The 14,009-nt window shown below is 37.8% G+C and overlaps 1 protein-coding gene across 1 annotated transcript in view; it reads left to right on the top strand.

The window, feature by feature from the left end:
* Positions 1 to 11,280, top strand: part of vipr1b (vasoactive intestinal peptide receptor 1b) — a 71,116-nt gene extending 59,836 nt beyond the window's left edge. Inside the window, exons 7-13 of the mRNA XM_021307360.2 lie at positions 2,100 to 2,253; positions 2,395 to 2,455; positions 2,537 to 2,609; positions 3,972 to 4,063; positions 4,653 to 4,782; positions 6,956 to 6,997; positions 10,153 to 11,280. Coding sequence (XP_021163035.2) covers positions 2,100 to 2,253; positions 2,395 to 2,455; positions 2,537 to 2,609; positions 3,972 to 4,063; positions 4,653 to 4,782; positions 6,956 to 6,997; positions 10,153 to 10,344 — 744 coding nt within the window. The 3' untranslated portion in view covers positions 10,345 to 11,280. The remainder of the gene's footprint in view (positions 1 to 2,099; positions 2,254 to 2,394; positions 2,456 to 2,536; positions 2,610 to 3,971; positions 4,064 to 4,652; positions 4,783 to 6,955; positions 6,998 to 10,152) is intronic.
* Positions 11,281 to 14,009: the final 2,729 nt, after the last annotated feature.

The following is a 14,009-nucleotide window of genomic DNA, read 5'->3' as shown; positions in this document are numbered from 1 at the left end:
TTCTAAAAGAACACCATAACAGTGGCATAAATTATTTTAATTAACAAAAATAGTTAATTAACCAGTTATTGATTAGATTGTAAAGAGATTATGAAGCATTAATGAAACAATAAAAAAGATGATCTTAAAGGTGCCATGGCATAAACCATTCCATGTAGTTGACATTGCTGCACATATAAATACTCCAAAGAATTTGATTAAAAAAATAACCTCAGCTTCTTGTTTTGTCAGGCCAGATTTCCCTCACCAGTAAAGGGTTGCTTTTAATCAAATGCAGCTCTACTAAGTTGACTTTACTCTGATTGGCTACAACCATATTAGGAAAACGGGTGAAGCATGCCCCCACACCTCTCCTCCCCTCCATCCGTACCTCTCTTCCCTGTGCAACACTCTGTCACAAATCCATTACTATGGTTTTACTGCAAGTGGAAGTGTTTGTGTTGCAGGATGTTGGACAGATAAGGCCAAGCTGATCAAAGGCTTTAACCTGGCGGCACAATTCAACACAGTGGTACCGAAATAAACAGCCGCATAGACCGTGCCAGCACAGCCGCAACATAGGAATGTTATTCAGCTGGGATCCAGCTCTCCACCACTTGTTTACTTGATGGTGTGCTCTGATTGGGGAATGTGAATTATACAGAAAGAAATCCAACATAGAAAGATAAAGAGTTTTCTGATCTGACCGTTTTTGAGCAGAGAGACAAAGCTGACCATCCCTAAACAGCTCCTTTGGTATTCACTTTTGACATTCACACGGCCTCATTGATCGCAACAGATCGTATTATATACCCCACAAACCTCATGAAAATTTAATTTGTTCTCATGGCCCCTTTAAAGAGACCCATTTCTGGCCAAGAAAGGATTTAGCATCAGTTTGAATAATTATAGCATAATGATCATTTAAAGTGATACAACTTGTTCCCTGTTAAGCGGCACAAAAAAGCATTTGAAACTAGCATCGTGAAAATTTTTCTTTGCCGTGAAGAAAATTATAATCAGTGCACAAAAAATGTTTGGCCTTTCAGTATTTGGTTGCCTGGATCCTGGGCTGCTCACCCCAAAATGTGGTGTGGAACCACTGAACAGAGACCCTGAGGGCCGCAGTCAGGGATGAGGTTTATGTCACACAGGCCGGCTACACAACGCTGCCACAGAGAGTTCATCAGAGCTGTCTGAGAAGATCCAGCGTGGTATAGAAACCTTTTAGGTTGTTGGGATGTCGCTGCTGTCAGAGAGAGAGAGAGGTTCAGAAAGGTAATATAGAGGCAGTGTTATCATTAGTGCTCACAGTGAGCATTAGTTCCATTATATTCACTGGTTTAAACGGATGCTATATGTGTAGGTGTGTAGCAGCTCTGCATGTTTGCGTGTTTAGCCATTACTGTTTGCAGTAGAAACACATTAAACAATCTGTAATGTAAATGTTCCAGCAAATTGTACTGTGAATGCAGTCTTTTATGTATTTCACATGTTGTTGTTTTTTTGCATTCGCTCTGCTTCAGATAGCCACATCATAAACAAGTGATGGAAGGAGTTTTGAATTTGTGCTCCCCAGATTAGCATACATTAAACTTTCAGAACGGTTCAGAAAGCCCATCTGGGTCTGTTTTCCTAATCTGAACACACCAAACGCAAATCAGTTCTTAAAAACAACATAATCCTTCTTAGATCGCTTCTTAGATGCTCTAATAATCCTTTTATATCTAATGCATGTCCAAGAACAAAATCCTGACAAAAATAAAAAGAAAAGATTAAGTGAATGCCTACTGAAGTGCAAATGTTATTATTTTTCTTGTGCCTCGATGTTAAAGAGATTGCCTTTTTTGCAACCCAAAATATTCTCCAAAACGTTTGCACACGCGTCAGAATTGGTGCCAATTTCTGTATAATAAAGTTTTACAAATAAAAACAGTTTTATTTTCCAGTTTGCTGGTCAGCTTTTAAGGCTGTTTGTTCCATCAGTTTGATCCGAGGTCCGTCCAAAATTTAGTACATTAAATTAAACTTGCGAAGCAACATTAGCATAAATATTAATGTGACTAATGTTATTGTGAAAGTGCCCTTGGGTAACTTCTGTTTCTTGTGTGTATTGCCAGGTTGGCTGCAAAGCCGTCATTGTGTTCTTTCAGTACTGTGTGATGGCCAGTTTCTTCTGGCTGCTTGTGGAGGGCCTCTATCTTCACGCACTTCTGGCCGTCTCTTTCTTCTCTGAGAGGAAATACTTCTGGGCTTACATTATGATCGGCTGGGGTGAGAATGGAGTTTTTTTTTTTTATATGCTGAGGCAGAGGGCCTCCAGAAAAAAAGATGGCAGCTTTCACAGGAAAGCAATCATATCTTCTGATTCTGGTTTTATCTAACCGTAAATATATTTCTGTTGTTGCCTACCAGGAGGTCCAGCGATTATCATCACAGCCTGGAGCATCGGTAAAGCGCACTACAATGATGTAGGGTGAGAGAAACAACAGGAAACTGCTACAGCTTGTCTTCCTTCGATTTTCCACATTTTTACTATTGTTTCATGGCTCACTAGGTGCTGGGACATTATAGAAACCACTGATGTGTTCTGGTGGATTATTAAAACACCCATTTTAGCATCAATCCTGGTAAGTTTAAACAACCTGCAAGTGCTGTTTTGATCAAACCCTCTCTCTTGTTGGTACTCCCACTGTTCTTTGTAAGAAGTGCGGTCGTTACATATCAACTTCTGTTGTGTCTGCTGAGAAGAGACCAATACTCTGCAGACAATAAGATATGTCAAGTGAAGTTCTGCCCTAACAAAAAAGTCAGCCATCTTTTGATGTATTTTAAGTGTATAACTGTTGATGATTGGACTGAACCAGTTGAGTGATGATAGGATAGCTGCAGAGATAATCTTGATGTTTTCCCAGTAATGCTTTTACCACTAGTCGCATTTTTTTTCAATGTTTTTAATCCGCATTTTGAAATATTGCATTAGAAAAGGTTGATGGAGACAGCAAGATTCAAATTAACTCACAAAATTTCACAAAAACGTTTTTAAGCATGCCTGAGGTGTTTTTTTTACCTTTTAAAAAATGTAAATGCGTCAAAGAGCAGATGAAAACAATGTTGAATCGGTTCTGACATAGCGAAAGATTACTTTACATGACTGATCAGCAGTTTATGCTGCCGTCGCCTTCCCAGATATTCCAGTAGAACTTTATTTCAGATTAATCAAATTCAACACAATTGATGGTTGATGTGAAGTCATAACAAATGGTTGGTTAATTAAATCAAAAGGTGTTTCAAGAAGTAGCTTAACATTTTTAGATTACTGCAGTTTCTTCTGTTTTTCCCTCAGATTTGACTGTTTTCCTGTTAAACTGGGTAGAATATCCATCACAATAAAGATGGAAAAAGTTTGAAAAGGACTTATCATAATCATTATACAAATCCGCATTTGTAACAGAGGGGTGTGTAAACTTTTACTGCGTACAGGTATTTCATGGGGTCCACATTCATTATAACACCCCAATGCTCCAGTTTCTGGAATATTTTGAGGTTATTTCTTTTTTAATTAGCGGCTACAGGTAAACATTTTTCCTAATTTTAAATTTGTGCATTTTGAAATAATGGGAAGAAATTGCCATAATCGACTGATGCCTACTGGTGTCCAGGTTCAGTGGTTTCAGCAGCGACCTGGCTGTCAGTTCACATTGTGTCTGTAAGTGACACCTAAAAATGTGCTGTAACGCCAGTCCAGTGTTCAACCCAAATTGACTATTTAATGGCCCTCATTTTTCCACAGTGCAGCTCACCCATCCCCTCAGATCAAGCTGCTGTCACGAGCCTAACATTTCTCTAGATCCATTAGATGAAACACTTAACATATCATACTAATATTTTTAACCCAGAGAAATTATACTAGGCTAAATCAATTGTTAACCACCAGTATTAAATTCTATTTAAAATATAATAAGTGCTGTCTTCTGAACTATTCTCTACAGGTGAATTTTGTTCTTTTCATCTGCATTATTCGAATACTTCGCCAGAAGATCAACTGTCCAGACATTGGAAGAAATGAGTCCAACCAGTATTTGTGAGTAGGCTACAATTAAGTACTTTTTCATTCTGAGTTGTTTAATAGCTAATACACAGTGACTACGTTAAGATTTCGAGAAAATGTTTTCGGATTCTGTTAGGGAATAAACAACAGCCACATATATACAGTATGTTAAAATAAAAATATCTTAGACGTATAAAGGTTGTTGTAAAACACACAGATTTGTTCCCCCAACTGTTGCTGCATATTATTTTTTGTGCTCAGTGAAATCCGCCGTTAACTTGTGCTTTTTAGCCTTCAAAAAAGAAACGCATTGCCTTTTTGTGTGATGCCAAGCGAACTGTGGGCTCCCACTGACAGAAACAGGGATGCAGCGCCGCTGTGTTCAAGTCATCTGTGATGAGAGCGTCTCGTATACCGGCCGTAATGCATGAGCTATTCTCCACAGACAATTTTAAACGCCGCCCCCCTTCCTCCCCTCTCTGGTCTGCCGAGATGAAATGTAAAATGAAAAGAACGCCGCAGTTGCATTTTATTATTGATGTCTACAGAGGCAGATTAAAAATTAGTTTCGATGGAGAAAGTAAGTGGGGGGGATTTTAAATCTACTGCTTTGTCATTTCAGGAGACTTGCGAAATCGACGCTGCTTCTGATTCCTCTGTTTGGAATCAATTTTATAGTTTTTGCGTTCATCCCAGAGCAAGTGAAGACTGAATTACGGCTAATTTTTGACTTGATTCTGGGATCCTTTCAGGTATGAAATGTTTCTAAGATGCAAGTCGTAGGAATGTGTCGCAAAGATTAGATTTTTTTTTTTTTTTTTTTTTACCAGTTTGTTTCATAAAAGAATATCACAGCTTTCTAAAGATTTAACATTTGGAAACAGGTTTCAGAACAACATATTTTTGTCTGTTCATGACTGGGCTAGTCTGGGCCAATAGTTGAGGATTGATTCACAAATTAGCAGCTCAGCCATATGTCGGCTATAAGTGTGTAGAGGGAGATGTTGCCAGATATAGCAAATAAACTCACTAACAAATAAATGTTAAGCATTTGGAGGCAATCATCATATTTGGATGGAAAGCGAAACACATGCAGACAATCAAGATGTTATGTAAATGTTTTTAGTAAAGTTTCACTCAGTTTAAATAATTAATTGGTGCCATAGACATAACATTCACACCAGACTGAGGTACCAATCTAAGTAATTGACACATCTAAACAAATTAGTCCGCAAATAAAGTTATGGCTTAAAAGACATTGGAATGACACAGGGCATAACTATTGAAAATATGAAGACAATGATGTCCAAAATGTTATAGAAAGCCAAGAAAGCAGCTGAAATCTGGTTGTGTTTAGCAAGCTTTTCTAATGCCATGTGCAAGATATCAATAATGATCCAGGTAGATGGAAATGACCCTCATAGAAAAATCTCTACTTCAAGAGCACAACAAGCACACACAAAAAAAAATCCCACGCATCCATCAAAAGAAAGTTTTAATTGAAAATAGCTGGTAGATCTGAGCACCACAGACTGCAAGCAGACGCAACACGAGTGAAGAGAAAGTGCTACAGGCAGCTGACTGAGTCATTTAGCAGACATACTGTAGATATGGCCTCAGGCAAGCATTACGCAGCGTTACCAGCACTTGATGGCGTTTGAGTTGAAATTACATTGTGATTTATGAGGAAGCTGGGTGGTTTTTAGGTGTAGGCATACACTTCAGTGACACATTGCTAGAACCACATCTGCTGACTCAAACTTTGTTAAAGTAGCTGTGTCACTGCTTCTTATCTTGCCACATACAGTATGTTGGTGTATCCTATAATGCTTTTTTACCTTGGTCCGCACATAAACAATGCTCGTTTTGGGCAACATCAAGTGATTTCAGATATATGCTATTCTTGCCAAAGGATTTTGCTTTCACACATATAAATTTGAGTGAGATCTCATTCTTCCTCTGTGTTTAATATGCAGCTATAGCAGTTTTAACTCCTCTGGGAAAGCTTTTCACAAGTTTTAACCGTTCTTCCTGGAGGACATTTGTCAAGTCAGACGTCAATGTTGGACGTGAAAGCCTGGCTTAGAGTCTCCTCTTGAATTCATCACAAAGGTGCCCCATTGGGTTAAGATCAGGACTCTGTGCGGCCTGATAAGTTCCTCCACATCAAACTCACTTGTTCATGTTTGTTGGTTTCTCGCCACCCTCCAAACACTAAGAGAGGATCCTCATATTGTGTTTCAGCCATTGCAGGACCAATATAAAGCCACATAATTGTATATGAAACAGACAATTGCACAATATGAACCTCTTGCCGTGGTCACCATCTCATATAATCCTCCAAACTGACTACTGTCAAGCCTCCCCAAGTACTGGTAATGCTGTTAAATGCGTCAACGAGGCAGCTTCTAAGTCTGGTTATTTTACTCACCGTTCTGTTTTCTGACAGCTGGACACTCTTAAAACAAATTGATTCACTAACAGTGCCAAAATGTACCCCCTCCGGGGGCTGTCAGCATCCTTGCTAACCATTTACACATTCATTGCTGGCCTGCAACCGCATCGTTCAGGCACTTCTATTGTTGAGACTTTAAATTTATATTATTCTCTGTATGGTGCTTTATAGAACCATTAGCAGGTTAAAAAGGCCTCTATGAGACATTACTTTGTAAAATTTTGCTTTATATGTTAATTAAACTATCGAGGAACAATGGTGAGAGCTGCCAGACAACAGAGTTGCACTATGAGCTGCAATAATAAACCTAAGAAAGTATTTTTTTGTCAGTTTAAAATTAGTTTTTCTTTTTCAAAGAATGCATGTCCTTGAATTTGTAATATGTGTAAAAGCGAGATGAACCCATTCATCAGAATATTCCAGTGACATTCCCTTCAATAATTTTTACACCTGTGTTTTTCTTGCTCCAGGGCTTTGTGGTTGCAGTCCTTTACTGCTTTCTCAACGCTGAGGTAGGTCGATTAAACATTTACACAAACACACATTTAGAAACCCACGATTCCCAGGGAGGAGGGGGGGGCCTGCGGTCGTAGTTCCTCTGTTCTTCCCTGACTTCAACATTTACATTCACAAGCAGCCGTGTAAGGCAGATGGAGGTATAAGGCTGCTCATATTCCAGCCCTCTTTCCCACACCGGAGCTGTTCTCAGCAGTCTGCCTGCCAGGCGGGACAAAAATAAAAGGCGGCCATGTCGCTGGTGATGTCTGCAGAGGCTCTCAGTGGAGAGATTAATTATGTCCTCAGTGCTGAGCCAGATTCAATCACTTGATTCTACACTGTCTGAATAATAATCGGCAGAGATTCTCACAAGTCTTTTTCAAAGTTTAACTCCTAAAGGTGGGAGATAATAATTAGGTTTTTGAATAGCAAAACTAAGAACAACAACAGAGTTCATGTGTGTCCTTTTTGAAACAGTAAAACAAGAAACTGTAAAAAAACAACAAAACATAAACAGGGGAATATAATGTAAGGTTTATCAGGTACACCTAGTGTGCTGTTAGTAAAATCCACATTTAGAAAGCTCACTTTATCAGATCAGTGCTGTTCTTGTATTCAGATTTGCAGCTCTTAGATATACGTGTGGCCCATACAAAGTGAAAGTTTTCCTGCATGCAACGAAAGCAACATAAATAATGCTGAAAAAAGCATGTAGAGAGGACCGACCTGTACTTGATTTTACATTTCTATGGTTAGTTAAATCTCTGCAGATAACAAAACTTTGCTAAAATACTAACAAGAGGATACTCAAAACTGGGCTCTGTTCCATTTCCCTGTTCATTCTGGCTCAGTTCTTTGTGCCATGTATGTTGACATTCAGCTGATGCAGACTCATCCATCTTCATTCCTCCTCTGTGCCTTTATAGTCGACTCTAAAACGGTGAGGTTCAGTAGAGTTTCTTTTTAGAGGGCTCCTCTAGCTCTGGGTTGTCTCCAAACTTTTATCGTTTAGTGTCGATTCGCTTGCTACATTTTTCAAATGTGTGGAAAATGAGAAATGGAAATGAATTTCTATGTTAAAACAACCTTACATTCTTTAGCTATACGTGTGTGCCAAACAGCAAAAACTATGAAAAGGTTTCAGGAAAAATTTGCTCTGAATATAAATTAAACACTTTTATAAAGTGGTTAAAAGTCAGATCCTTTTAGAGTTGTTGTTGTTGCTAACGTTTTGAAGCGGGCTTCATCCAAGGGTGGTATAGTAGAACTTGATCCATCAGGTGACCTTAGTATCCATCTTGAGTACAGATACTGTATTTAATAGTAATAAATCTTTTTTTAGCAGACTTTACATCCATAAAAGAAAAAAACAAAGACAAACAACAGAAATATGAAATATCCTTAGATTTAAATAAATAAATACAAATTTAATAAAAACTTAATGATAACTGTGGCAAAACATTTGCCTATAAATACATTAGTTAACATTAACAATGTTATTTGTTGGATATACCTGATTGCTCAGATGAAGGTTTGGCAAAATTGCTTGTAAAATAAATGTAGATGAACTAAATGTGATGTAATGTCAATAAGTAGCAAAAAGACGAGTCCCTCAGTCTTTCATCTCTCCTTCAGCAGTCAAAGGAGAGGTATTGCAGGGAACGTTGCGATCGCTCACTGTAAAAACTGAAGCACACAACAGAAAACCATCATTCTGGATGCTTCTTCTGCTGTCTTTAATTTAGCTCGGATCAGGGAATAAGATTTAGCCAAACTCAATCATCTTCCAGTTCCAAGTTAAAAAAAAAAGTACTGCCGTTTTGTAACATATGTTCAGTGACCAGGCTAACTGCAGTTAGCAATACGAGCTAACAATGTATTTCTCAGCATTTTGTATTTTAGCTACAAGTTCAGTATAGGAGGTTGGATATTGTCTGTAAAAAATTACAAAAACAATCCTTCTAAACTGCAAATAAGCTTTTACTGCCCCTGTCACTTACAGTTATATTCAGGGCAGCCATATTGGATTTTGAGGACAGAGAAATTTCTGACTCTGATCGAAATGTTCTAATAAATTGCATGTGTCACACACAGTAAACGTCAATAAAGTCCCTGTAAATAGTTCTAGCGTTACAGATTGACCTAGCATTGCTTCACTCCACCCATAATGGTGCTAACCATTTAAAAATAACCTTGTGCTCATACGTCATGTCACAGAAAGGATTGTGTGATAGCTCCTTAGCTCGAGTAAGGGACAATTCAAGCTTCCTATGCTAAAGGAACTATGATAGGAAGAATACAGGCTTCTTTTCCTGCCCCCTTCCTTACTGACTGCGCTATTCGGACAGCACTTATCATGGCGACTGCTAACACATTTCTACAATTAGACCTTTTCAGACACAGCCACTGACTTCCCCATATCAAACTCTTTATCAAGAATCAAGAATTGTTATTGTCATTATGTGTAACAAAATGTATAATTTTTGATGTGTTCAGAATTCACATAGTTACACATAACACGCAGACACAACAAGACAAAATCTTTGCAAGTTTTTGTTTTGTTTTTTGTAACTGTTGATTGCACTGGCCAACAACACTCTCTGAGGGGCTTTATTGTGTAAATACTCCCTAGCAGCTAATGGACTCATTTTCAAGTCAAAAAAGTCAGATAGCCTGCAATACTGTGCAAGAAATTGAGTTGTAGAAATGTGCAATTTGCAGTTTTTTGTGCTGTTTCCTATTTACAATTGAGCATGTAAATGTTTAAATAAAAATGTAATGCATGACTTAGATCCTTCAACCAATCAGGTGGTGCAAGTGGAGAAAATCTTTTAATTTTTTTTTGTTTGATTTGTTAAACAACACAGCTCTCTGAAAAAGTCCAAGTGCTATTGTTTCATTAAATTAAAAATTGTGTGTCAGAAAGGTGGTCCTTTGAAAATCTTGTATTGACGGTGGTTCATGATTTAAAAAGCTTTCAATATCACTCCTCTAATAAAGTAAAGCTTTCAGGCAAAGACAAAACGTTGCTGTATTTTATATGTTATTTACTTGAAAAATGTTTTCTTTACTGTTTGTGCTATCATATTTAAGAACAAGTAGTTTTTTTAAGTTAAAGTTAATCTTGGCGTAGGAAAATTGAATTGTGTTTTTCCTCGACCAACTGTAGGTCCAAGGAGAGATCAAAAGGAAGTGGCGGAGGTGGCACTTACAGAGATACATGGGCTCAGACACCAAATACCAACACCCGTCAATCGGCAGCAGCAACAACTTCAGCACCCAAATCACCATGTTGACGCGCTGCAGCCCCAAAACCCGCCGTGGTTCGTCTTCCTGTCATGACGACTTGTCCTCCATATGAGTTGTGAAAGCAGAGATGCAGATGAGCAAGCTGTAAAAATTATCTCATGACAAAAACTCATGTCACACAGAAAACTCTCCAACAAAAAAAAAAAACTTTCACTCATCAGCATATGTAATTATTTGTGACGTATACAAAGCTTTTACTGATCGTGTTTAGATTTTTGAAAACCAAAGTTGCTGATATTAACAATTTTGAATGTGTTTTTCTCATTTTTTTTTATTTTTTTTTTAGTATAAAGCTGACAGGTTAGTTTTTGACATGTCTGATCATCAGCTTAACTGTTGTTTTTTGTGCTCAGATACATGACATAGTCACACATCATATAAGAATGTGATTAAAAGTGTTTCCCAATGGGAACTGCACTGTCAGATAAGTGTTTAGATGTTATTCTGAGCTGATTAAAATCCCTTAGTGCAATTTGAGAACTCTGTGAAACTGTGTTGTTAAAGGTACATAGCCATGTTATATGCTTAAACAAAAGACCAAAAACCATTTGATCATGATAAAATAAGGTCATATACACCAAGTGTCCATCCTGATAGTGTTTTGTCAATCCTTTTTTAGGATAGAGAAATAGACCCCAGGACCGGGCGCGATGTGCTGATATAAACACACATGGTGCCATTTACCAGCAGTATCACAGAACTATCAAAATGCCGGTTTCCTTAATAAATAAAACATAATACTGGACCAAGCCTGACCCCCTGCAATGCCTCGCAGTAAAGCGACAGCTCGGAGTGATTGAAGACTATCCGTTAATAATCAAATACACCGATCTACAGCAACTTTGAGAGCCTCATATCAGAACATTTACTCACTTCAGTCAACTCTGTGATGAGTTACATCTGAGCCTCAGCAGATTAAGCGTCTGCTTCAGTGAACACTGATGTTCATACTGTATTCCCAGCAACATTCCAGTCTTTCCCCTCTTGGAATCATTTTTAGATTTTTTTTCCACTGGATCTTGGACCATTCTTCATTGTTCTGCTGGGAAATGCTAATAGCTGTTAGCTGCTTCCTGCTGCGCATGTGCAGTGCATACTTCCGTTTTTATTCGGGAAAAAAAAACAGAAAAAGACTTTATTTACTCACAAATTGAGCAAAAACAAAGCAAAAACACCAAAATAATGGACATCATAATCTTTCATAAAAACTTTGCATGCTACTAGAGTTAGCTACTGACGTATGAATAAATAAAAACTCAAATAACGTGGCTATGCACCTTTAAGAGTCAGCGGCAAGAAATTAGTTGCTCCAGTATTTTTAATGTGTGGCAGCGCAGTGTTGTCCAAAAACCTAAAAAGTGTGTTGAAGTATTTAGATTTTAAAAAGTAGCGAGGGGAAACTGGTCGAGGGTTTCCTCAAATGCTTGACGCTTAAGAAGGAAGACCAGCATAGTGCCACATGAGGGGGTTTGTAGCACAAATGCCCCTTTCTGCACTACGACTCTATCACAGACAGATCGCCATCTTCCTTCCAATAATGTGGCATTCCCTCTTTGTTTGCCTGATCCCACAATTTGAGGAATGTTTTTTAACAATTTGGGCACCAACAAATGTCAGGTTCCAGCGTTATCAAGCAACTCTTCCAGCTGATCTTTTCATCAGCTATTGGGCGGCACAGTGACCCTGGAGAGGAAATACCTTTACACGACTCAGTCTTTGAATGTTTACATTTACTCGGGAAGAGTAACTTAATTCTGTACAGACAAGTCAATAGTGTATATAAAGTATATGGCTATGATTCTTGCACAATGTGAATTAGATTAAAAAGCAGAAATTAGCAATCAATAATTGTTTACCATTGCAGCATAGATAATCAAACGCCTCTGCATTTAGACTCGTGTACAGGCTTGTTAATGTAACAGTTCCTGGTTTATTGTCTAGTTAGGTAGATTCTCACTAAAAATGTGTAACAGTAACTAGCTTACACAACGATGCAGCTCTGATAATGCTGATAAACCTCCATTATGTGTAATATTGACAGAAAGGTCCACTGACGTTTTGGAGACAAAACCTACTGTCACTGGAGTCTGAAAATGACAATGCAGTAGAGAAGGATGTAAAGCTAAGCAGAGTGACAGGGATGACTGGTCCTGTCACATTAAGACTGTTGTCATGCTTCTCAGCTCACGTGGGTCAGGCTTCAAGTCATCCACGCGTTCATGATGCAACACAGAGCATCCAGGAGAGTTTACCCAGAAAGAAGAAATCTGCCCTAAAGGTTTTGCACACTTTTTGTTATCTTCCATCACAGTCATTTTTGTCAGAAACAACCAAATTCCACATTTGCAATGTTGATAGACATGATGAAAAGTTTGAGTTCAGTTTATTGTTTTAGTACCAGTTCACAACATGTTCACTCAAGGTCATTTACAAGAATGAGGGGTCCAGTTAATCTACAATCATGTAGAAATATACTATAGACTCATACAAATGTCCTATTATATAATCGGATGGGGGGGGGGGAGGGGTATATGGTGGGGTAGTGGAGCGGGAGCTCCATGTCAAGGAACCGTAAGGTCCCCAGTCCGTCTGTCATATGTTTAATTCCCAACTCTGAGACCTTTTTTGCATACCTCCCCCTCTTATCTCTCATTGTGCATTTCCTTTTAAGTCATTCACTTTGCAGCAATCCCTCTTTCTGAGCAGGCCATTTGCAACAATAACCAGATTATCTCTGCTAAATATACATTTAAAACATTTAGGGTTAAAATAATGACCTCACAGATAAGCAAGGCAGTCTAAAAATCTAATTAAAAAGCTTGACTTAAAGTAATTTTGTTTTTTTACATTGTTTTATTTTTTTGTATACGGCAGTTAGTTGGACAAGAAGTGCTTTACATGTTGTGTTCTCAGTGTATCACGCACAAGAAGCTAATTTCATCTCATACATAAATAATCATCAGTTTTTGTGGAAATACCAAAACATACAAAAGGTTGATTTGAAGATTCATTAAAAAGCGTTTGCCTAAACCACTTTGATGTTTTAGAGACTGAAGTGTCTTTATGACATTCCAACTTGAACTCTTTCTGATTGGGTGTTGTCCTCTACTTATGATAACAAATAATCTGGATTTATTTTGAATAAAGAGGCCAAAAGAGCAGCAAGTGAGCTAATAACAGCTCATAACCTGTAAAAGAACCTCACTTGAAAAATCCTGAACTATCTCTTTAAGAAAAACATAGAATTGAAAACAATCTTTAATGACCAATAATAGTATAATTCACTGTCTATTTTTTTAAATCTCCACCATAACTAGGTGTTTTTAAACTCTAAACAAAGCATCTTCAAGATAGAGTGAAAAAGAAAACTCAAAGGACAATGGAAAATACTGGTGTCGAAAAGTCACAAATTTTTGTGATCTTTGGCATGGAAACCTGTGGGAAACTCCGTCCTTTCTTGCACTAGTTTGCACTTCTAGACAGTTTTCGTCACGTCAAACATGTGGACTATCTGCAGCGTGACCTAGATAGTATCAGAAGGAAAAAAAGGTCAGAGAAAAAAGTTAACATTTTATTTTTTTACTTCTAAATTAAACACGTTAAATAATGTTACTTAGCTAATTACCATTTATTGTTGTGTGTTATCTCGTGTGTTATTAAATGTTTGGACAGCATAAAGAAGCAGCAATTAAAACCCATTTTCCTTCACAACAACAG

The sequence above is a fragment of the Fundulus heteroclitus genome, chromosome 21, assembly GCF_011125445.2.
Source record: "Fundulus heteroclitus isolate FHET01 chromosome 21, MU-UCD_Fhet_4.1, whole genome shotgun sequence".
Taxonomy (NCBI): Eukaryota; Metazoa; Chordata; class Actinopteri; order Cyprinodontiformes; family Fundulidae; genus Fundulus; species Fundulus heteroclitus.
This window is presented reverse-complemented; position numbering and strand designations above follow the sequence as displayed.